This window comes from Pinus tabuliformis, chromosome 6, assembly GCF_031772625.1.
Source record: "Pinus tabuliformis cultivar Carrire ecotype Pingquan chromosome 6, CPIR1, whole genome shotgun sequence".
Classification (NCBI taxonomy): domain Eukaryota; kingdom Viridiplantae; phylum Streptophyta; class Pinopsida; order Pinales; family Pinaceae; genus Pinus; species Pinus tabuliformis.
In genome coordinates, this window is record NC_142292.1 from 2,017,300,999 (window position 1) to 2,017,324,497 (window position 23,499).

The 23,499-nt window shown below is 39.0% G+C and overlaps 1 protein-coding gene across 6 annotated transcripts in view; it reads right to left on the reverse strand.

The window, feature by feature from the left end:
* The window catches only part of LOC149267342 (putative serine/threonine protein kinase IREH1), a 183,057-nt gene that overhangs the window by 69,945 nt on the left and 89,613 nt on the right, over positions 1-23,499 (reverse strand). For all 6 annotated transcript variants that reach the window (XR_016260744.1, XR_016260737.1, XR_016260728.1 and 3 more), the window contains one exon: positions 5,294-5,382. Coding sequence is in view for 1 of the 6 variants with exons in the window: in XM_089432281.1 (XP_089288407.1) it covers positions 5,294-5,382 (89 nt within the window). In the remaining 5 variants the exon portion in view is untranslated. The remainder of the gene's footprint in view (positions 1-5,293; positions 5,383-23,499) is intronic.

The window sequence follows — 23,499 nt, forward strand, 5'->3', positions numbered from 1 at the left end:
TAAATCAAGATACAAAAACATCAGTGTTGCTGACTTTATTCTGATCTTTAACATTAAAGTTCATGATCAAATTAAGGGTGAGGCACTGGCCCTATGGTAAGTTTTACTTTCCTATTTTCTGAGATTTTAAAGCTACAGATGTATTGATATCCAAATTGCTATGTTACCAGGATTCAGATACGGATACGGATCCAGATTTGCTAGTTTTTTAAAATCCAGACTCCGGATACGGCAAAGATACGTCAAGTACAAAAAACAATTAAAATATAATAATATTTTTTAAATTTTAAAAAACACTTTAAAGTTCAAATATCAAATACTCCCCGAAACCATCAAACACTTTTAGAATTATCTTCTTGAATTTCTAATAATAAGATAAGAGCACATGGACAAATGATGTGGTATTTCTAACATATTGATGCTTAGAGTGAATATATGTCATGTGATAGATAATATGGTGTCAAGACTGACTTATTTAGAGAATTTAATTGTCATTGTTGACTCGGACTCCCCTGATTCCAAAAATAAAATATATATGGAAACTGATGAATCTATACAATCAACTGGATGGCACAATACAAGCAATCAGGGATGGATATCAACCAGATGATCTATACAATTAATATATATATGTGGACTTAGGACTATATAGACCAATAAACTGACTCCAGGACCCACACAATCAATAAACCTCACACAAACCATACACATATTATACCATAGGATATTACTTTTTACTGCATGGCTCCACATACTAAACACACATATTCGTTACAACTTACAAATAACACAATAAAAAACATGATGTTTGTGGTGTAGTAAGTAGTGCTGTAGGGATGTCGGGTTAGTGAAGGAAGTGTAGGCGAAGAACAATTTAAAAGGTCTGAATCCCATTTCTGGTGTCTTTTTTCTCCCTAACCTAAGTAACCGGATTCGTCCAAACCCCTTGTCGAATCCGAATCCTACGAATCGGATACGATTCGCCAGGAATTCGAATCCCAAAACAAGATTCGACGTGTCTGTACAAGATTCATACGAATCCTGTACGGGCACATCGAATCCCTATTCTGGGATTCGAATCCCCTAAATGTGACTTCCGTGGAATTAAAAACGCGTTGTTCTTTTTCTCATTCACTTTTGCATAATTTGAGCTGTGGGCAAAGAGCTAAGGGAGCAGAGCGTTCGGCAAGGAGATTCAAGCACCAGGTAAGTGCATTTCAGCTTCATTTTTTTGCATTTCTTATTCTATTACAGCAGTTCGTATATGATTTTTTGTTTACAAATTTGTGCATGTTTTGTTCATTTTTTTTACAGTGTTCATGGCTCAATCAAAGGCAGCAGTTAGGGGGCAAAGGAAGGGGAAGAATGTCTCCATTGGAGATGCCCCTTCTCCCCCAATATCATCAGAGTCTGCTGCAAGTAATATTGAGGGAAGAGAAGGACCTAAAGACAACATTGAGAAATATCCCTTGTGGAAATATGTCACAAGAGAGGATGGGACAAGCACCAAGGAGAAGGGAGGAGGCAATGTGCAATGGAGATGCAACTTTTGTCACATTGCTTTCAAAAGCGCATATTTCCGTGTGAAAGGCCATTTGTTGGCTTTACCGGGTTGTGGAATTGGAGCTTGTAAAGTTGTTCCTTTACAAAAGAGGAAAGAAATGGAAAAGGAGTCCACTGTTGGTATGGAAAATGTGGCTGCAAAATCAAGAAAAACCGAAAATGAAGACGCCCTTCCATTTTTGAGGAAAGGCACCACCAAATTTCCATTTGAGAGTTCTATTAGGGCCCAGGGACAAGAAGCAAAAAGAAGAGCAATTACACTTGGTCCAATGGACAAGATTTTTCAAAAAGAGAAACAGGAAGAGCTTGATCTCACCATTGCCTTCTTTTTCTATCAAAACTTTATATCATTTAATGTTGCACGCTCACCTTTATTTATTGAGATGTGTCGAGCTCTAACTCACGGGTCTCCACCATGGTATGTGCCTCCAGGTTCAAAGAAGCTTAGAACCACATTGTTGACGAAGGCAAAAAAAGAGGTGCAAAAAATGCTTGATCCTATTGTAGCATCATGGCCAACATCTGGGGTTAGCATTGTTTCTGATGGATGGACAGATCCAGCACGACACCCAATTATCAACTTCATGGTGTCTTCCTTGAATGGTCTAGTTTTCTTGAAAGCAGTGGATACACTTGGAGAATAAAAGGATGCACAATTTATTGGTGAGTTATTTATTGAAGTTATTGAAGATGTAGGTGTTGATTCTTGTGTGCAACTCATTACAGATAATGCACCTATTTGCAAGGCTACTGGCATGATTGTGGAAGCTAAATATCCACAATTGTTTTGAACACCTTGCATTGTCCATTCATTGAACTTAGCATTGAAATCCATTGCTTCTGATGTGCTTTGGATTGGTAACATTATTGAGCATGCGCGACATATCCATAACTTTGTGCAAAATCATACATATGCCCTCACTATCTACAAGGAGTACACCAATCTATCATTGTTGAAGATTGTTGGTACACGGTTTGCCTCTTCATTCATGATGTTGAAGAGGTTGAGGGAGGTAAAGACCGCTCTTGGGTCCATGGTTATTTCTGAGTTTTGGTCTTTTTGGAGAAAGACAGATCAGGTAGCCTCTAAAAGATGAAGAACACGGTGCTAGATGATGCTTGGTGGGAGAGGGTAGATCTAATTATTCAGATCATGGACCCTATCATTTCTTTGCTTCGATTTGCAGATACAGAAAAACCCATCCTAGGAGAGGTTTATGAGGGATGGGATTCCATGATTGACTCTCTGAGGAGCATTATTCTACAGAGTGAGTGCCCCGAGTATGAGACATCACCAGAGGCCTTCTGTGATACTATACAGGATATTCTTGTCAGCACATGGGACAAGAATTGTACACTTTTACATTGTTTGGCTCACTCATTGAACCCAAAATACTACAGCCATGAGTGGCTAAATGGTGGACCTTCCCGCAAATTCCCTCCTCACATGGATGGTGAAATCTCATAGGGGAGGAAAGAGGCATTCAGGCGGGTTTTTCAGGATAGTGCATTGCTTGATGAGGTGGAGGATGCCTTTGCAGAGTTTTCCATTGGCACTAGTCGATTTGAAAGATATGATGTGATTAGAGACAGGGGGGCTAAGAAGCCCTATACTTGATGGGCAAATCATGGGGCAACAAGCCCTCCTCTTCAGAAGTTAGCCATGAGGCTCCTCTCTCAGGTGACTTCATCCTCTTGTTGCGAGAGGAATTGGAACACGTATGGGAATTTGTATAGTGTGAAGAAGAGCAGGCTTGAGCAGTGCAGGGGATAGACAATGGTGAATGTGCACACCAACCTTCGTCTTATTTACAGGCAGAGGGAAGAGTGGTTGAGGGGAAAGACAAAGATGTGGGATGTCTTTCCTGATGATATGCGTCTAGACAGCAATGTTAAGTTGGCATTAGCCAACATGGATCTCAATGATCTAGTGCTAGAGCCTATTAGATTTGATGACTTAGAAGGGTCATCGTCCACACCAGCAAATGCAGAGGCGACTATGGATACAGGGGAGGAGGAGGATGCAGAGGAGAGCAGTGGTGACCATGATGATGAGGACATTGATGTTGATTCTGATGATGACTCTGAGGATTGATGACTACCTATTGCCTTGAGGCTTGTATACCTATAGTTGTTTTATATTTTCTATTTCTATTTGCCATTGGCATTGCACCAACACTACCTATGTAACACATTTTGATTTGATGACTTAATGAGAAAACTACAGTTGTCAGTGTCTTTATCTTACTATCTTGTAGTTGTAAGTTGTCTCTCATTTATGAATTATGAATCATGATTTATGTGACCACTGACATGTATTTGAATTTTGTATGTACTATGCATGCTATAGATGAAGACCTATGTTTGAAATCAATGAATTTGTATCATTAATTAAAAAGTGTAAGAAATATCTAATTTTTAATATATATATATATATATATATATATCTATCTATATATATATATATATATATATATATATATATATATATATATATATATATATATATATTTATATATATATATATATATATTTTAATAAAATAATATATAATGAATCCTACGTGTCCTGTTCTGGGGGCAACGTGTCCAAATCCGACACTTGAATCCCCGAATCCTACGAATCCCAAATCCCCGTGTCAGGTGACTTAGTCCCTAACCCACCAGAATTAAAGACAGGTTTCGGTGGAATTGGGGAACAAAAAAAAATTGAAACAAACTCTCAAGTCTCGAACCTTCGAAGAACAAAGTTACAAAACTGAGCTTTGAATATCAGGATATGAGTGCGATGAATGATGATGAACGACACCAAACGGTGATGAATAAGCAGTCGTGCCTTCCTCGCTTGTTCCGCTTCTTCCTCGAGAGTAGGATGCACACTTTAATGAAAAGACAAAAAGCTAAAATCACTCGCGGCATTTGCTTTTCACATTTGCCAATTCCGACAAACTTTTATGGGATCTGTTTCCATCGACAAGGATCCGCCGCCTGCGGTATTTTCCACGTATTCTGGTGGATCCGGATCCAGATCAGATCCGAGGATCTTGGCCCTCCCCCTGCCGGATCCAGTAACATAGCCAAATTGTAGCAATATTTAATGGGAAAACAGAAAAATGCACTCAGTATTAGTTTGAATGTCACAGAAAGATGGCTAACAATTGTTAACAACCATAACCTTTGAAGCATAGAAAGCCAAAGGCCTGATAGAATAGGCATAGCAAGGCGACAAAGAAAACACACCAGTCTTATAGGATGGTATTGTCCATGGGATTGCCATTCCAAAAAGATTCCCAATGGCCATTACGAAAATGCATGTTTGAAAACCCTAATTAAAATATTAATTTCCCAATCATGTAATTCATGCATACAATCCATATGAAGCCTGTTAGGCATTCTATTGTTGGAGGTCAACTATGGTTTATCTTATAGATTCTAACACAAACAATCTTATAGATTCTAACACAAACAACAAAGCACCAACATGGAAAAAAAACCTTACAGAAATTCAATGTGATAAAGTTGTCCTTGATCATCAGTGAAAACCCAAACCTCCAAGAATCTAGGAGAAACTAGTACAATATGCATTTCACAATGGAACTTATACATGAACAAATGCCAAACAAAGTGCTAATCCTTTTGTGAAAATGGACAAGCAAATGATCATGAAAACAACTAAAAAACATCATGTGCTCTCGAAAAAGAAATGTGATGTTTCTTCACATTAGACTTACTTATCAATTAAGTCCATTGCTTCATATGACATCTCCTCAGGGACAGCAGGCCAGGGAATTTTGCGATTCAGAATATTATCAAATATAGTCTGGCAAACAACAAGATATCGGAGGTTAGACTAAAACACACTTAAAGCAGACACTTGTTCAAGTAAATCAAACAATGTTAACCGAATCCTTGCCAATATTGTCCTTTGTGAGATAAAGCAGTATTGCACTATATGCTAAATCTGCCATAAACAATTCAGAATGATACAGCAAACATTTTTTATCATGCAAAATATTCATTCCAGGCCACCTAAAGATAAGCATATGATAAAAATACACACCAATACCTACTATATATGCACCAACCATCATTGTTGTAACATTAGAAAATCTGTGAAGGGACCCCAAAGCTAAATTTTAATGCCATCAATCTTTTGATTGTTTTACTGCATCCATGGACCAAATCCAGATGGAATTTATTTCAAGGAGAAACATTTATCTGCCTATCTTTCAAGTGACCCAGATGTCCCCTGCGAAATGAGACAATCCATGGGATGTCTCAAGGGCATCCCCTGCAAACAGAGAGATAATGGCATCCCGAATCAACACAGAGGAGAGCTAGATATACACCAGCCCACATTGCCCCAAACAAAAATTTAAAATAACATAACAGAAGATGTTGCCTTTTTTAAATATTGTTGGAAAGAAACCAGTACTTGGTGTGGGGTCAATGAATGGGTAAAATGTAGAGTACATGTATGTCTGTTGTCCGTATACTGACATATCAATTGCAGATATGCAAGACATTTCAGTGAAGAACAGAGTTACAGCTTCTGCTATTGGTACTATTCCGTGAGAATATTATTGAATAGGTGGATAACATAGTGTCTTGCTATTTGGCCAGAATACTTGGTAACTTTCATAATTTTAAACTACTTTGCTTTACTGTTCTTAATACATACTTGTTTAGCTGACATTTTTACTACTAAGTTTTTTGATGTTTGTAGCTCAGACAGGTACTTCTGCACAGGTCTAAGTGTCAAGACATGTGGAAGTACTCCAAAGTTTTCATGTTAGCAAATTCACTTTAACTAAAGGAATTATTAAAGTGAACTGTTCTTTTTTATAAAATGCAAGTTTAATATCTAAGGAAATTTATTTTTACATTCACAAATTAGATGAATCTAGACCATTGATCGGCACTCAATCTCAACCATCAATCTCATTGAGAGATTAGGGTTATGGAGACTTAGTCGTCAATGGTTATTTAATTCAGTCAATAAATCAAGATTATAAATGCAAAGATAACTAAAGGAGAAAGACGCACAAGAGACATTGAGCGATCTCGGCAAAGGGTGATAAAGAACTTTCATCCAGTTATCAGGCCCAGGAAGATAGCAAAGAGTAATATGCAGCAGACAGATCAGCCCACAAGCAAGCCATAGAGGGAAGCAAATCTGCAGGGATTGTTGATTTTTCTAGGGTTCACAGAAACTAGAAACAATTTCCTTCAACAGATACTACTTCCAATTATTTATTAGCATTAATTTTATATAACATCCAATATCATTAAGCAGTTATACAGAAGAAAATTTCAACCATTAAACATGAAAGAGCAATAAAAATAACCATGAAATAATGAGACAAGAGACACAGAAATTTAGGCCTATGGCCAGGGCAAAACCCCACAAGGGGAAAAACCAGTAAGCTTTACTTATGAGAAAGAGAGTTCAATGTTCATCAATACAACCAGAAATAAGGCATCAACATAACATCTAACCAGTAACAAGATTAAGCGCCAAGCCCACCTTGCTTCCTTCTGTTTTTTCGGCCCCCAATTTCTTCTCCTTCCTTCGCTAGAACAGAGATGTTCAAGTCACAAGTCACTATGCCAAATGAGCAGAAGTGATTTCCTATATATACTCTTCAATGTGAAAATTTCATCTATCGCAGCTACTGGAAATTATTTTTCTAGATGTTAATTTATTTAACAATTTCTCTGTTGTCTGCTACGGCAAATACCATATAATTCAGACTGTGATTTTCACAAATAAACGTCAGAAGAAAATAGCGCTGGAAACTAAGAAAATTCCAGAACGCACACAATAAAAATGACACAATTATTTTTGGACAAATGTCCCTAGAAAAACCCAACTTGGGAAACCCGGTGCAGCAGATGAGGGTTTTATTATTATGCAGCAGTGAATTCTGAGTACAATCTATGGATACCCAACTGGCACTCCAAACAACAAGAAAATCTGGCCAAAATTATGTAAAGGAATTATTCCACAAACAACCCCAGAACAACTTTCCTTCAGAAAACTCATCCTCCTGGACCCTTTGCGCAGTGTTTGTGCAAGCCTTATGACATCTAGCCTTTGAACTGCCTCTGATGAAGTCATTATGCTTGTGTCGCTGAGGAAACTGATTCTCCGACCCTCTGGAAGCTGAATCGATTTTTCCTCCAACCAGATTGAATTGTTTTCTGAAGCAACTACACAGTCCTATGCGTTGCCTCACTAGGAATAACTCAGCCTCCTTGTTGCTGCCTCTCTGGATCTGGAAAGCTTCCTCTAGATCACTGTGTCTGCCCCTCACTTGTTAATCAAAGTTGTCATTGATATCAATATGGCATTATTGGGATGGCAAATATTCTTGTGATGCATAATATGATGATGTCCTTGCTCATGATGACAAATCTCTTGTTTGATAAAGATGCTATTAATCAATGTTCCACGGGGTCTCGTCCCCCCACCTGGGGGTCGAGTTTCCTAGCTCCCTCGCACTCCGGGGACTTGAGGACGAGAGGGGGTCGTTTCCCCACGCTCCCAGAAAACAAGGTACGCGAGGAAACTTGACAGGGGTCATTTCCTCCATTTTTGGGGTCGTTTCCTAGGCAAAAGGGATCTTGAGGGGTCATTTCCCTAGAAAAAAATCGCAAATTTTTTTATGAAACAAAAAAATCGTAATTTTTAATATTTGTTGACCAACCGAGAAGGGCCTTCTGTCTGCTCCGTTGTTGAACGGACTACCTTGAGCAATTATGCTCATTTATCTTTTGATATGTTCTTATGTTATTTTGACTCCATAAAATTAAAATTTTTGACTCTTGATGTATCACACTTGTCTTTTATAATTTTATTTCAATATTCAGTATTCAATGTTCATAGTTGGAAGTGGAACATCAATATGGTTTAAAGTTAAAAGTTTAAACATATATAATTTTATAATTTATTTTCATTGTGCATTGTTAGTAAGTTAGTAGACTAGTAGTTACACTGTACAGTTACAAACTTACGTGTATGATGTATAATTATAATTTATATGATAATGAAATCAATGATCATGCTTTCGTTTTAAATTTGTTTCAGTTATATGATTCATCGATTTATATTTTATATTTATAAGTTTTTAAGACCCTAACGTCCTCCCACATTTCCTAAAAATTGGTGGGGACTTTTGCATAAGCCGCTTCTGCGTATTCCCCATTCCCTCGCCTCCTCGTCCCGGAAACTTGGTGGAACATTGCTATTAATGAAGATGTCAAGCTATTAATGATGCATGATCTAATGAAGCCCTAGATGCCCGTGATCTATCTTGGATGATCTAATGATGCATGATGATGAATCCCTTACCATAAAACCCTTCTACTCATTAATGATGCATGAATAAATGTTGATTGGCAAATAGGATGCCCTAAGCCCTAAATATCTTGTTAAATGATGATTCCCTAAAGATGCCTTTATCCTAAAAGCTTGAAGGCCTAAGTCCATGAAGAAGGAGCCCTAGACATAAAATACTAAGAGCTGCCATGAATAAAATTAGAATGACAGTTTCACAAATTTAAGTTTCTTGATGGTAAAATGAGCCTCTCTAAGAATGAAATTGACACCAACTTGTAGAGGATATTTTTCCCTTTCTAACGAGCTATTATACGCCTCCTAACTCCTTCTAGATTGTGAGAAAATGATTTTTCAAGTTTAAATATTATATTTTTTATGCAAGCCGACCTAAGCCGACATGTGCAAGTTGGCTCCTTCACCCAACAGACATGTCCCTTCACACACACGAATTAGTATATATTATAAATACTACCTCGGACTGCTCATTTTAACAACGATTTCAGAGAAGATCATGCGAATAAGTGTGAGATTAAGAGAAGAATTGGGCTACTATTACAGAGAAGAATTCAGATCATTTCTTGTGAAGATTTATGCAGCATTTTGCTTTGTTTCTATGGTTGGGTTGTCTGGATATATCTCTGTTATTGGTGCAAATTTTCTGAAGTGATACACCTGCTATTATCTGAGTTTCCAGAAGTAATAAATCCATTACAAATACGATCTTGCTGAAGCAATACATTTAGTTTGATGTGAAGTCTCTGAAAAGGAAGAATTCTCCTCGGATCTGTGGAATAGGACTGCAAAAAATGTGAAGTTTCAGACCTGTGACCTTTGCTCCTGAGGCAGATCTACTGCAGCTCAGACCTGTAGCTTGAAGAATCTGAACCTGCTCCTAATTTGCACCTGTAGCAGACACCAAAAAGAACTTGGTCTGTGGAGGCTTGTGTGATCTCTGTTCGGACTACAAAAGGCATATTTTTTGGACTGTAGAGGCATCCAAATCTGGACTATTGACACTTGAACGTTGTGACACATTATTGAGAGCAGTTTATTGAGGATTGCTTGAAGCAGATTTTAAGAGTATTTTGAAGGACACTTGAGGAGATCTTAAAAACTGATTGGAATTGATCTATTGTATATTTTCTGAAGCAGCTGTACTATTGAAGGCAGCCATAAAGTATCTGAAACAACCCTTGGAGATCACCTTGAATCAGCCTTTTGAAGCAGTGTTTTTAAAGCAGCCCTTGGAGACAGTTTGACCAGACATTGGAGGAATTCTTGAAGCACTTCCTTGATGTATTTAAAGCAGCCCTTGAAAGAACTTTGAAGCAGTATTTTGTAGATATTTTGAAAGTCCTAGAAGCAGATTTTGGCCTAACCTTGGAGCTGTTTTTAAAGGCAAATCTAGATACCTCCTTGAAGCAGATTTCGTCCAGACCTTGGTTGAAAGATTGAAAGACAATTGAAGGAAGCGCTAAGAGACCACTTGAAGCATCATTTGAGGAAAAAATTCTAAAGCTACCTTGAGCAGATTTTTGGGCTTATTCACTTGGACCAGACATTGAAGAAATATTGAAGGACCCTTGAAGTATTATCGAAGCAACTTGTTAAAGGATATTGTAAGAGTGGTGTACAAGACCTATTGAAGATAGCTTAAGAATTGAAAACTTGTTGGAGAAGACTTTGTTGAGAAAATCATTGAAGACCTGGAAGCATTCCTATTGAAGACACCTTGAAGCTCTTGAAGATATCATTGGAGACCATGATGTGTTGGAGCAATCATGAGGTGACTTTGGAAATCTTTACTTGGGTAATATGAAGAGCAGTGGTGACACCTTCTAAGAAGACAAGGTTGTCATTGATGAAGTGATTTGGAGAAGCCATTTTTGAAGATTGATAGGGATCGGTGAAGAAGTCATTGGGAGCCGTGAAGTACAACTAAACACATCTTGATGAAGTGAAGCTATAAGGTTGGTGCCTCAAAATTGACGAGGTTGGTGCCTTGAAAAGTCCAAGTTGGTGCTTGGCAAATATAAGATTGGTGTCCTTGGAGTTGGTGCTCCTAAACTCAAGGTTGGTGCCTTGGATAAGATAGGGTTGAAGCCCTAGAGGATAGGAGTCCTCAAGAGACCACGTTGGTGTATGTACCAGAGATAGGGTTGGAGCCCCAGAGGTTGGTGCCTCAAAGTGACAAGGTTGGAGCCTTGGAAAGTCGAAGTCGGTGCCTGGCAAAATACAAGTTGGAGACTAGGAGATTGAAGATCGGTGTCTTCATCTATGGTTGGAGCCCTACACAAATATTGTACTTGATTTATTAAAATTAATAAAAGTATTTATTCTTATTGTTCATTTTGTGTTCTAATTATAAGTGATCTAACTGGTAAAAATAACAATTGAAAAAGAATACTGATTCACCACCCCCTCAGTATCTCCAACATCATTGTCTCTGTTTCAATCTCTGGCTCTCCAACAACTATTGTTGCTCTTTGGAAATCAATTTGCCAAGGAAATTGAACTGCTCAAGTGTGTTCTCCATCACCACATCGATCCCTTCTTATATCTTCCTGTTGGGACTCCAATGGCCAAGATTAAATCTTAATCAATGGTTCAGATCATTGTTAGATAGATCCGTGTGAGTATCTAGACTATTCTCACCTTGACTTAATAATTTTGATTAATTAATCAGTTTTCCTAAGTTTAGACTTATGAAACATTAAAAAATATGTTAATAATCTAATTAAGTCATCCTAGGTGGAATTGCTAGAAAAGCTTTATGAAATTTCCATTCATCTATTTACCACATGCCACCACCTTTTAAAAGATGTAAATTGGACATATAATCAGATAGAAGTAGAAACCACTTAATGGGATACTTGGTTAACCCCATTTGGAGCTTGGAGACATTAGCACATGCCAAATCCCATTATGGAAGGGCATGCCACTATGAAGACCCCACCTGTTGTCCATGATTTGTAAGCTCTTTTACTCGATTTCCTTGATGACTTGTTGTACTGGAAGGCTAGGGGATGCATTGGATCTTATGCAGGATTGCAGATAGTCTCCATCTTGGGTTTGGTCTCCCTATACGGCGTCCTAACCGTCCAAAGGGCTACATTGGCACATGTAGGGTGTGTGTTGAGAACCATGGACCTCCACAATAGTAGACAACACTCCATGGATCCCCAGAGATGTTCAGAGATTGCTCGAGATTCACCTATTGGACAAAGAAGATGCGCCTGGTTCACCTTTGCCCAGTCAACCCCACAGTTGTACTATACACTTGCCAGATGACCCAGGACATGTATGTTAATGTGGCATCGCTTACGCCATCATCCGAGCCTTGACAAATGGTCTATAGGCATCTTCGACTTACTTGGAGACCCATGAGGCCACTTGTGTGCCCTCACAGCCATTAGGAGTACCACAGGTTTATTATATGGAGAACAATGGGCCAACCCCTTGTCCATTTCTTTTGGAAACCCAATTCATCATTTTGGCACTTATGGACTTCATCAGGCCTCTTAAAGAGCCCAAAGACATGCATTATCGATTATTCGACCTCTTGGGAGGCTTATTATGTTGTTTATGAGCTAGTTTGGTGGGCTTGACACCAAAAGATAGTTATTTGCACATTATCTTAGTTGATCGACTGGTGTAGGCTCAAATTAGGAAAATCGAACTCCTAATGAGTGTATAAATAAGAGAGACAAGAATTCATTTTGTATCATCACTTGGATTGGATCATTCTCTCACTTGAGAATTTCGCATTTCCTTCTTGGTGGCCGAAATTGGAGCATGGATGAATTATGATGTTTGGATTGCATTTTCTTATCTTGGAGCTTCTTAATTGACAAATGTATTGATGGTTGGATATATTCTCTTACATGTAAGTACAATTTTTATGCTATTTTCTTTTACTTTTGTCACATACATTGATCATGGATTTTTTTCTATTTTAGGGCTAATTGTTGCATGCATTTATTGCTTCATTGTGGAATTATGTTTCTATATAGCATATCTATATGTATGGACCATGTTTGTTGAATGAATTTTCCTAGAGATCGAAGTTATCTTGACAAGCCATCTTGATTTGCAAATGAAATATAAACGCTTTAAGGTCACCCTCTTTTGTCCTAATGCTAAACGAAGTTGCCCTTAAAGCCTCCTTGAGCTAGAAACGAGATCCATTCTCATAATTCTTCTTGACTCCATATCCCCAAAGGAACAAGGCACTGATCCACCATAAGATGATCACCCTAAAACCCCTTTTTCTTCACCTTTTCCCTCTTTTCTAGGTCTAGCCACATTGGGCCACCTAGGGCATCATTTTCCTGACAAAATAGCCATAGAAAAAGTTTGATCTCCTGGCCTCTATTGTGTTGGTGTGCCTTCAAGGTCTCCTCTGAATTTGAAGAGATTTCAACAGTGGGATTGCAAGATATCCCAAGCCCTACCCCGTAGACCGAACTTTGCCCTGGTGTTCCCTAGGCTAGTACCTCATAGGATCAATTTGGCACCTTTAAGTGGGGACTCTTGCTTTGATCCTTTCCCCTTCCTTATTTAGGTTATGAGCATCATTGGTTGCTAAACTCCCTCCCATTAACCTACGTAGGGTCCACTTAGCCCCATGTGGTCCCATTTCTCATCAAAGACAACTCTTCCAAGACAACTCGGGAATCCAAGTTTTGCAAGGATTTTAGGGAATGGAAAACTCTTTTACAAACCATGTTCCCTTAACCTAACCCTTAAATCCTCACCTCATTCTCCTAGAAAGCTTTGTGCATTGCTTGAAAAGCAAGCAAGCTCCATCCTTAATCTCCTTCTAGGGAAAGGATCATTAAGGCCACTTCACATCTATTCGTCGATTCATCCTTCACAAGTGACTTTTAATATATCGGGTCTCCTCCCATCCGTGAAGGTCTGTAAAGAGTAAGGAGTCTTAGCTGAGGTGACAATGGGCTAAGTCTCCACCGTTGCCCTTGATCTAGCAGTTGTCCCTTCAAGAGTCCCTTTTAGGCCCCTTGCTAGTTTGGGCAGTAACAAGGCCGACTTGACATTCATTAAATTCAAATTTAATTTTCTTTTTCTTTTGATGAAAATGCCGACCATGGCTACCAAAATTTCCAACAAGGAGCACATTTGCAGGTTTAGAGTTGTATGCAGGTCTTATAGTGCAACAAACCAGTAGGTTGTGTGGCCATACAACCATACAAGGTTCAGAAGGGTTTATACAGTGGGCCGAAAGCAACCAGTTGAGGGTTAATATAGGGAGTTTTTGGTGGACCACACAGGTTGTACACGTGCCCAATAAAATTCGGACTTTTTTGTTGTAGCTTGTATTTCTTTTCAATGGGTCATTTTCCTAGTAAGCAAGACCTTGTTCAAATTATTTTAATGAAGGGTTGATTTGAGGGGCAGAAATAGTTTGCTATGTGTTGTGTAAATTGCTTCCATTTGCTTCCACCATAATTTTATTTTTCTAGTTAAAAAATCCCACTTGGTGCATTTTATTCAACAAACTAAATTCAAATTCAAATCTAGCTTCAGTAAGGAAATTACTAGGACGTAATTTGCCAATTTACTAGGGTTAGAAAATTCCTAGTAATTTGCCAATTTACTAGGGTTAGAAAATCTAACATGGTATCACAGTTCAAACACTCAAGAGGACGTTGATTTCCAAGTCTAAATTGAAGATCACAACAGATTTATAAACCTGCAGTAAATATTGTGGGTGCCTAACAGACCAAGCACAAATCCACGACAATTTGTTCAGATCTGAAAAATGGCAGTAACAAGTCTCAAGTTCAAAAACAGATTCGATGGGGCATCCAACTTCTTATCCAGGAAAGCAAACGTTACTTTGCATTTAAAGGAAAACGACCATTAGGAAATAGTTGGCAAGGTAATTCCCTCTTCTTTTATTTCCTCATCCACCACTTTCTCCTCATCCTTGTGTCAAAATTTTGGTTAGTGTACTTTATGAAATCAAATCTCATTTGATTTCGTGATCTTTATTTGGATACATATTTAATTTAATAAAGTTTATTTATTATATATTTTTTTAATGAATTAATTAAATTTATACTTTTTTAATTAATTTATATTATTATTTTATTGTTTTCTTAATTTTAAATTGTAAATTTTAATTTGTACTTTAAAATTAATATTTTCTACTGGTTTTAAGACTTATCATATATATGATACTCTAATGTGGTATTAATTTATTACCTTAATTTATATCTCCTCCTGTAGTAACTAGTTTACATATAGTGCGATACATGTGGGTCCATGCATACGTAGCTCGTATGGAGGTCTTGTATGTATATGCTAATAATCAAGTTTTATTTATAGGCGGGGCCAAAATGTTCTCTGCACTCTGCAAACTGGAGCCTCGTTTCTGGTCTCTGTCTCTTGCCTGAATTACTCTGTGAATTCCCGCGCTGAGTCTGCCTCTTCCTCTACGCACACTGTTAGCACCTTCGTCATTTCGGCCCACACCAGTCAGCTCCACCCCACCCCCAAGACCATGTCGCGACTCCGCCACCGAATGCGTTGCAAGCGGGGCAGTAGCCAAGGCAGAGACATTCGCCCCCCCCTCCACCCCGTCCACAGCCCAATTCTCCAGCAGATATCCCGCCACCCGCAGTGGAAGAGGCCGAGTCCAACCCATCGAAGCTCGGCGTGTCAATGATGCAACCCAGATGCTCAACCTCTCTGTGTCCCCTCACCAGCCACATCAAACGGCCCAATTCCACTTCCACTGCACCTTGAACCGCCCTGCCATCATCGCCACCGTCTTTGTGGCGTTCAGAGAGGAGACTCGCCCGCAGAATGAACAGACTCACACCACTACAAAACATCCTGTCACTGCGCAACCCACCACTATTCAGGAGATGCCGGACACCAGCAAACAGAAGGCGGCTCAGGAGAAGCCGACCACCAGCAAACAGAAGGCGGCTCAGGAGAAGCCGGCCACCAGCAAACAGAAGGCCTCGGGCAGCAGCTCTGGTTCTCGCAAACGCAAAGGCGCCCAGGATAGCGCCAAGCATGGTGAAGGCATTCCTAGTAGCACGCAGGCAGTTGAGGATGATTGGGATGATTACAGGTGTCTAGCTGTGGAAGAGCCTCCTCCACCAAATGACACCTAGAGGGTCAACGCAGCCAGGTTTCGATTCCCAGCTCCTATTCTTAGGGGACTTTTTTAATGTTTTTTCAAATTATGTCATCAATTTTGGTAATTTACCATAACTGTTTCTCTTGGATTTTGAGTTGTAACCCCTGCGCGGGCAGCATTTTCCATCGGTTTTTCAGACTGGTTTCCCCTCAGTGGGCAGTCTTGAATCAGTCTTTTGGATGTCTAAACTTGTTATAACTCTATTCTAGCACCGCAGAGGCCGTCATATCTTCTGCCACCTCTAATTGAAACGTCCATGACTTTCCTCTCCGCCAAATTTGAACACACAACTTCCATTACTGTTCGACCATAGCTCCACAACCACTAACCGTAGCACCCTACTTTCCCCCTTGCCGTCGCCACTTTCCAGATATCCACTTTCGCCTCAAACACCCAACCGCCAAACTCTGCAGTCGCCACAACTACCATTTGCAACCTTCATTCTTCCCTACCTTCCACAATCTGGTTATCGAGTTCCCTCCGCCCCCATTGCCACTTCACCCTATTTGTTGTGTTGCTCTGGTTCTCGCAAACGCAAAGGCGCCCAGGATAGAGCCAAGCATGGTGAAGGCATTCCTGGTAGCACACAGGCAGTTGAGGATGATTGGGATGATTACAAGTGTCTATCCGTGGAAGAGCCTCCTCCACCAAATGACACCTAGAGGATCAACGCAGCCAGGTTTCGATTCCCAGCTCCTATTCTTAGGGGATTTTTTTAATGTTTTTTCAAATTATGTCATCAATTTTGGTAATTTACCATAACTATTTCTACTGGATTTTAAGTTGTAACCCTTGCGCGGGCAGCATTTTCCATCGGTTTTTCAGACTGGTTTCCCCTCAGTGGGCAGTCTTGAATCAGTCTTTTGGATGTCTAAACTTGTTATAACTCTATTCTAGCACCGCAGAGGCCGAAGCCTCATTGTGAATTTATTGTTTCATTAATAGAATTAGTGCTACTTAATAAATAAAAAAATAAAAACGAAAAAAAAAAAAAAAAAAAATCAATAACAATTTTTCTAATATAAACAAAATTAAATCGAACGACAACGCTCGTGGCAACCGCCACAACCAATCTCCACAGCTCTGTTCGAACTATCGAAAATTGTCACCACACGATTCTGCATGCAAAACACCCCTGCAACAACAACGCTACTACCAGGAAGGCCACCACCATCGTCGACCCACCGACCGGCCGTCATATCTTCCGCCACCTCTAATTGAAACGTCCATGACTTTCCTCTCCGCCAAATTTGAACACACAACTTCCATTACTGTTCGACCATAGCTCCACAACCACTAACCGTAGCACCCTACTTTCCCCCTTGCCGTCGCCACTTTCCAGATATCTGCTTTCGCCTCAAACACCCAACCGCCAAACTCTGCAATCGCCACAACTACCATTTGCAACCTTCATTCTTCCCTACCTTCCACAATTTGGTTATCGAGTTCCCTCCGCCCCCATTGCCACTTCACCCTATTTGTTGTGTTGTCTCACTACTAACCATACATCGTACAAGCCTTCACCAAGATTGTTAAACCACCATAGAACAATTGTATTTTCGAATTATGCCATTAAGCGCTAAACAATTAACCCAAACAATTTGATGCGTCTGTATGGTTTTTGTACAACCACTACCCATCTCTTCGCATCTCTTAGGAAAGCCAAATAATTGTTTATTAAAGTAATTTTCATCAAGAATTATAAAAAAGAGGATATATAGTAAAAGAATTATTGAACGAAAAAGTTTGGAAGGAATAAAGTTTTGAAAGTTTATGAAAAAGGTATTAAATAAAAAAATATTCAAGTTATCCAGGTTTTGATAGTCCCCAAGTTTTAATACTCCACATAAACGAAGGAGTATTAATATTAAAGGCACAAAACATTTAGATTTTTCGAAATTGCAAAGACACTCGGTAAATATTAGAAATTTGAAAATGACAACAGAAGAAAGGTCTTCCTATAACGGACTTTCTGTTGCAGATTGTAGATCACTTATATTAAAAGGGTATATACCCAAGGGAAGGAGATTAATATTGCTATCAACACAAGTGTCGAGGAAAATTACGTCAATGTTAATTTGGCGAATCAACTATTAATTCCAAAGTCAAGAATAGGAGAAAGAAAAAATATTTTTGGCAACAGAATATGAAACTAAGGATTTTTAAGTAAAAATTGACCATTATGAATACATCTCTCAATGTCGTGTCGTAACTATGCTTAACCCAAAAATTGACATCATTTTTGGTCAACCTTAGTTAAAGGAATTGGGTACGTTTATGTTAAACATACAAAAAAAAAAATTATGTTTCCTTATAAGAAGAATATGATCACATTCCAAGACATGAACATAAAGTCAGAATCAACAACACGCTCATCACAAAACATTAAGGAGATTTCGAAATTGGTGTTCCAAGAGACCCAATCAGAAAAACAAAAGGAGTTTGAAGAAGTCATCTCCAGTGAAGACAGAAATTTCACGCCTCTGAGAGCACAATGAAAAACTACTTGAACAAGTCAAGAAAGCTAAAGCCACAAAGAACGAACTCAAGAAGCGCTTATCCAAACAAGAAGAGGAAAATTCACATTTAAAGAACTTTAATCAAACATTATTAGAACAAATCGAAAGTTTACAATATGAGGAGAATACTGAACATAAAGCCAACAATCCAGAAGGCGAAGAGGTTTTACATCTAAGGAATCATAACCAAAACCTCCTTATGCAAATAAAGAAGCTTAAAGGTGACAAGAAGACACTAATGATAAGTTAGAACAACTTCAAAAAGAAGTATTGAAATCTCCAGTCGTAGTAGTCCAAGTCAAAGATAAAGGAACACATATCGACCCAGTCAATATCACAACTCAAGAAGAAGAGAAACCTATTCAAATGTTGCAGTTCAAACAACAGAAATTCCAAGTGAAGATTCGGTAACCAACTCAGCAACAACAGCACTTGAAGGAATTCAAGAAAGTACAACATAACGAGGGAGACTCCAACTAGAAGGACCGACATCTGAATCACAAGAGCAGACTTTCGTACCAGTATCACTCAGGTTCCAAAGAATACTAAAGTTTGCAACCAATCACTTGATCAGGATTCCACAGACGATTCTAATCCATCGACAAGCTCCACTTGTAACAACAAAAATGAACATAACAAGAGTAAGGAAGACAAAGCTTTTTGAGGAGAGAGGCAATGTTATGAATATAATTCATACATATAAAGGTTACTTTTTATCGACATCTGAATCAGCAAGCACTTGAAGGAATTCAAGAAAGTACCACTAACATAACGAGGGAGACTCCAACTAGAAGGACTTTTTATCGACATCTGAATCACAAGAGCAGACTTTCCAATCAATCTACGTACCAGTATCACTCAGAACACAAACAATAGATTTTTGTTCCAAAGAATACTAAAGTTTGCAGAATCCAATCCTATGATAATAGTTCATCACAAAATTCCAATGATCAGCAAATTCCACAGACGATTAATCTAGGATGGTCTAATCCATTTTTAGTTCGACAATTTTATTTATCGCTCCAAGGATCATATTGTCTTGTAACAACAAAAATGAAAATTTCACGACACGCTGAAAAAAGAGATCAAGATTTTTCATCAGTAAGCTTGGAAGACAAAGCTTTTTGAGGAGAGAGGCAATGTTATGAATATAATTCATAATAAAATTAATACATATAAATATAAATATAATAATAATAAATAATAATTAATTAACTAATGGTTAGTTAATTATTAATGAAGAGGCGTGTCTTAGAGACATGACCATTCATGAAAGGGCACCTGCCTAGGGTACATAAACAGGCCATCATTCTCATTTGTAATCATCTCACATCTTACATCAATTCAATATACAGTTACATGTCTTACTATGGACATTTACGTCTTTGAAGTATTTTTAAGATTTCCGCTCCGTATACGACTTTTGGTCGTTACAATCATCAACCCTAAATCCAAGAGTAAATGCATCTTTAGGGTTTCTTTGCCAAATACGTATATTTCCATCAATGAATACTACCTTGAAGCCCTTATCTTCCATCGTAGAAATAAACACCAAGATCTTCAAATTGGGTACATACAACACTTTTTGTAAATGAATGGTTTGACCTTGATTCAAATGAAGAGTGACAGTACCTATTCCTTTCACGGGGTAGGTGGCATTATCTCCAAGTATGATCTTCAAATTAGTCTTCTTTTCAACCAAATTTGAGAGGGCCTCCTTGTACCCAGTGAAATACCTTGAGCTTCCACTATCAATCAACCACTGATCCAAAGTATCTGAAGGAGATGCAATAGATAGAGCGGAAATAAGATAGAATTCATCTTGTCTTTCTACAACATTACTTTCATCTTACCTGGTATATCTCATCCTTTTGGGAGGTCAACCATTTCCATTTCGAGCAGCGGGAGCATTCCTCTTTCCTATGTTGTTGAACCTGTTGTTACTTTGATTGCCATTGCCTTTGAAATTGTTGTTGTTGTTATTGTCGTCATCCCTTGGAGAATTCTTCTTGTGAGGACACTCTCTAGCATAGTGGCCAAACCTTTTGCAATTGTAGCACCTTTCTTTCCTTCCTTCTTTGAAAGCCTTCTTCAATCCTTGACTCTGTCTTCTTCGACCAGCATTGGTCTTCCTCTTTGCATGAGCAGAGAAAGTAGTAGGTTCATTTCCATTTGAGGGCTTGTCCCTCTCCATCATTTTAGTCTCCTCTTGAGTGCTTCTAGCCAATAACTCATCAAAACCAGGTATCTTGTCATTGTTGAGAATGGTGGTGGTCATGGAAGATCTCCAAGAGCAATGAACGAGAGCTCTCTAACATAAATAACTTCTCCAATAGATAGCAAAACATTCTTGATTTGCGTTATTCTCATGAAGTAGGATTGAATAGACTCCCCTTTATCCATCTTGATATCCTTCAACTTGTTTTTGAGAAAGAGGATTTGATTTGCATTGTTCACTTTGAACATCCCAACCAGCGTATCATACATCTCCTTAGACTCCCCTTTATCCATCTTGATATCCTTCAACTTGTTTTTGAGAAAGAGGATTTGATTTTGTAAAATTGGCAACTAGCACCAAACTCGATGTGGGTCATCTTTTTTGTGGCAACTGATATTTTTCTTAGATCCCTCTCATTGAGAGGTGTAGGATTGATCTAAAGATCATCCGATTCCGATAAGTATTCATGAAGATATGAATTTATTTGTGTTATGGGACAATTCGTCAAGGTCGGCCAGCAACCAAATAACCCCCACATGTGCTCAACGTTTTAGTATAAAAGGAGGTGACTTGATAGTCATTTGTACACACACTTCACTCTTGATTTCTCTCCACTTGTTTTGGGTTTTAGCAGAAGAGAAGTCTAAGAGAAGGAAGCCCTAGACACAAGGGGAAAGGAGACTATGGGAGCTGCCCTAGAGGAGATGCCCTAGCCCTAGACACTATCTAAACAGACCTAAACACAGGCACTATGGACACAATCATGAAGGATGATTATCATTGGAGAAAGGCACCTATGCTGCCCTAAAAGAGGCTCTTCTACGCAACCCTTGAAGAAGCCTTATCACAAATAAATGAAGAGGCCTAAACGCAATACTAGAGTGACCCTAACCGTAGTCTTTAGGATGCCCTTACCAACGAAGAGGGATAGAACAGCATGGGTTGTTTCAGGGTCATTGTGAAGGTCAAGTTGTTGTTAGGAGGGCGGAGGTACCTTCCTAGAGGGCCGAGGAAAAGGAGGTTAGTTTCAAGTTGTCTTGTGTTTGATGTGTGGGCTAGAAACTCAGTTTGGAGGAGGTCGTATGCTACAGCAAGGCTGTGTGGTAGGCCGCAGGCCATACCACCACAGCAAGGGATAGTGTGGGTTGTTTTGGGGTCATGTTATGCCCTAATCTTCAGCGTGGAGGCAGAGGGTTCACACTAGGGTAGGCTGCAGAGATTAAGGGTTGTTTGGGTGACTGTTTGAGGGTTGTTGCAACAGTCTGAGGTGCCCTAACCAGTGACTATCACAATAGCAGCAAGTGCATGGTGCAGCAATGCTACATAGGACAGCAGTATGGCAACATGGTGCAGCAATGCCACATGGGGCAATAGTGTGGCAGCATGGTGCAGCGATAGCACTTTGGGACAGCAGTGTGTTAGCATGGTGCAGCAATGGCACATTGGGACAGCAGTATGGCAGCATGGTGCAGCAATGCTACATCGGACAACAGTATGGTTCATGGTGGATACATGGGACAGCAAGTACATGGTGCAGTAATGGTACTTGGGACAACAATGGTACTTGGTGCAACAAGTACATGGAGCAGCAATGTACAGGAAGACAATGATGGATACAGTCATGATTAGTGAAGCATGATGAGATGCAGCGTTGTGATGATGGGTGCAACATGGTGCAGCACAGTGAGGTGCAGCATGATGATGAGGAGAAGCACAATGATAGGTGCAGCATGGTGATGGAGTCACCTAGGAGAATCAGTTGAAGTAGCTTGTCTTCAACTGAGTTCAACTACCTCGCGTATCAACTACTTGGATATGATCTATGTTGACTTCTGTTGTGTGTGTACTATCTCTCTCTCTATACTGAACTATTGAAGAACATATAAGAAGAATTGATCAAGGGTTTCCCCACATTGGGGTTTGTCCCTGGCTAGCGCCACATCTTGTGTCATCTTGTCTTGACTTGTCTTCTGCGATTTATGTTTATGTTCTATCTGCAATTTACTATTATGTTGATGTGATTATTAATCTGGAAAAGATATTGAGCTAACTGCGAAAATTGAAATAAATTGCTCTAAGCATAGAAAATACCATAACTTAATAGATTTGCATTGTTCACTTTGAACATCCCAACCAGCTTATCATACATCTCCTTAGATGTTCCTAAATCAAAAAATAGGCAACCAAATGCTTTTGAATGGAGTTAATGATGATTTTCTTAGCTTTGACCTCACCTTTTTTATACTTCCTCTTAGCAGAAGCAGGTGCATTTAAAGGAGGCTCCACCACTTTTCCCTTCACATAGTCCATTGCATGATGCTCTTCCAAAGTGAAGTCCAAAGTCATTTTCCATGCATGATAGTCAAATTTGTCATTGAGCTTGTCCTCGATCTTGAAGTAGGATGTAGAAGCCATGGAGACTTGTCCAATAGTCTTGTCCAACAGATCTCTCTAAGTGATTGCTTTTCTCTCTTTTGCTTGGGCTTTGTCTTCACCTGGGCTTTGATACCATGTTAATTTTAGTTAACAATGGTATGTTCTATGCTTAGCACAATTACTTCAATGTCCTTCAACAGCGCAATTTCCAATTTAGTTTTCCAATAGCAATCACATTGACAGTAACTATAGCCACAACATGAATAACAAAATTCAGAAGACAAGCCAAGACGAGAACACCAAATTTG